Genomic DNA, 2338 nt, shown 5'->3' on the forward strand with positions numbered 1-2338 from the left:
AAATTATATAAAGCAACTATCTAGTAAATGGTCTAGTAGTAAAAGCTTAAAATGAAAAGATTTGCTTCTTTTGTGATTTCAAGATTCGAGTCTTATGGTTGCTAACACTATTTTTTTTTTTTTAATATATGATAGCCTCTAAAGATTTACATGGTCGTTAACTTTAAGACCTGTGTGATTAGTCAAGGTATGTATAAGTTGACCCGAATAACTATATTAATAATAAAAAAATTATATAAAGCACATATAAAAAATATATAATGTTATAGCTATTGATTTCAGCACCCTGCATATAAAAGCGAAAAATTTAGTATATTTTATTTTTTATTTTTCAAAAGCGCTTTTTAATATTTAGCCTCACTAGAAGTCAACTTTGCAAACGCCAGGATACATATATTCAACACCAGACGCTAACGATTCCCTCGTAACCAAACAAGCTCGCACATTCACCGCTTCGAAATTTAACCCCAGTTAACTCCCAATGCGCGCAGTACGCACCCGCTTCCATCTATAAAGCCATCATTCAGCCTCTCGTCATTTCCTCATCCTTTCCTGTTCTGAAACTATCCTTCGTCTTTATCAAAAATATATTAGGGTTTTTTAATGGCCGCCGAGGTTGAGTACAGGTGCTTTGTCGGTGGCCTTGCATGGGCCACTACTGACCAATCCCTTCAAGAAGCGTTTAGCCAGTACGGTGAAATCATCGATTCGAAGGTCCGTTTGCCTTCGCAGAAACGGATCTGATCCGGCCCGATCGGTTTCGGCTCTGGCGATCCATTATCTGTTTGATCTGTTTGTGTTACTATTTGTTACTGTTCTCTGTTCTCTTTTATGTTACTGTCACTAACCACCAATCGGTACGTTCATCTTCAGTGCTTTGGCTCGAAGATCGATCGATTTGTTCATTTTTCTTTCTTTATTACGATAATACCTTTAGATCTGATCAGGCTTTAATTGTACGCAGATCATAAATGACCGTGAAACTGGAAGATCTCGCGGCTTTGGATTTGTGACATTCAACAACGAGAAGGCAATGAGAGATGCGATCGATGGAATGAACGGCCAAGACCTTGATGGGCGTAACATCACCGTGAATGAAGCTCAATCCCGCGGAAGCGGCGGCGGGGGTGGCGGGGGCTACAGCCGTGGAGGCGGTTACGGAGGCGGTCGCCGTGAAGGTGGTGGAGGCGGTTATAGCCGTGGTGGAGGTGGATACGGCGGCGGTGGAGGTGGATACGGCGGCGGTGGAGGTGGATACGGCGGCGGTGGTGGTTATGGTGGTGGACGTGACCGTGGCTACGGTGATGGTGGGTCAAGGTATTCTTCCAGGGGTGGATCTGAAGGTGGTAGCTGGAGGGATTAGGTTTGGGAGAGACGTGGTTGTTGTTTTATGATTTTAAGCTTAGTTTTAGTTGTGTTCTGTTTGGTTACGGGATCTCCCGTGTTCTCATTTTCTGTTTGTTGCTTTTTTGACCGATGGTTACTTATCGTGTTCACTCTGTTGAAAAAATTGAAATGAAGTGATAGATCTTCGTTGGCAGACTTTTAACCGTGTTGTTTTCGGTCTCAGACGCATCCAAAAGTCATCTAATTTTGGTATAACTAAGTCATGTAAAAAGAAAATCAAAGGATAAAAAACTTAGTTGACCAAAATAAATAATACAAAGGGTGTAGTTGCAAGGCAACATTAATAATGCCAAGCAAATGTAAAGGAACAAAAGTGTTGCTAGGGGTAAACAAAGTGCGATACAACAGCTCTGATTGGGTGGTGTCAAGGCCGTGATAGATCGGATGTTGATGTCAAGGATATATCTCTTGCTTGGCAATGTCAAAGGAAATGTGCCTCGTAGGTAAAAAAGAAAGGTAAGGATCAGTGAGGAAGATAAGGATAAAAAGCGACCAGCTGGATGGTGTTTCTTAAAGAAACTGAGTTTTCCTTGTGGCCACGTCGTCATAAAGATAAAAAATGAAAATCTAAATTGTAGTAAAGAGCATTAACACAACTTTTATTCATTTTGAATAGAGAAAGCCAACTTCAATTATTGCATTACGTCCAAGCCACTAAAGAGAGCCCAGCGAGCCAACTTGACCCAAAAAAAAACCCCACAATACACGTTTAGATCTCATAAAGTGGTGTGATTAAATTAATATAAAAATATTAATTTGAATCTAAATTTTTTTTAATTCTTTTCATTTTTTTTAAAAATATTTTTAATATACAAAAACAAATAAATTTTTCGGTTATCAATTGTGGTTTGGAAAATGAAGTCGGACTCAATTTTAATTTAAAACTTATTATAAAAATTTCTCAAAAACACCTATAAAATAAATATAAACT

The 2338-nt window shown here is 38.9% G+C and overlaps 1 protein-coding gene across 1 annotated transcript; it reads left to right on the forward strand.

Moving 5' to 3' along the window:
• The first annotated feature begins 527 nt into the window (after positions 1-527).
• On the forward strand, positions 528-1549 carry LOC118039755 (glycine-rich RNA-binding protein). Its single transcript, XM_035046550.2, has 2 exons — positions 528-714; positions 965-1549. The coding sequence occupies exons 1-2, from the start codon at positions 604-606 to the stop codon at positions 1361-1363; spliced, it is 510 nt and encodes a 169-aa protein (XP_034902441.1). The 5' UTR covers positions 528-603; the 3' UTR covers positions 1364-1549.
• Positions 1550-2338: the final 789 nt, after the last annotated feature.

The sequence above is a fragment of the Populus alba genome, chromosome 4 (assembly GCF_005239225.2).
Source record: "Populus alba chromosome 4, ASM523922v2, whole genome shotgun sequence".
Lineage (NCBI taxonomy): Eukaryota > Viridiplantae > Streptophyta > Magnoliopsida > Malpighiales > Salicaceae > Populus > Populus alba.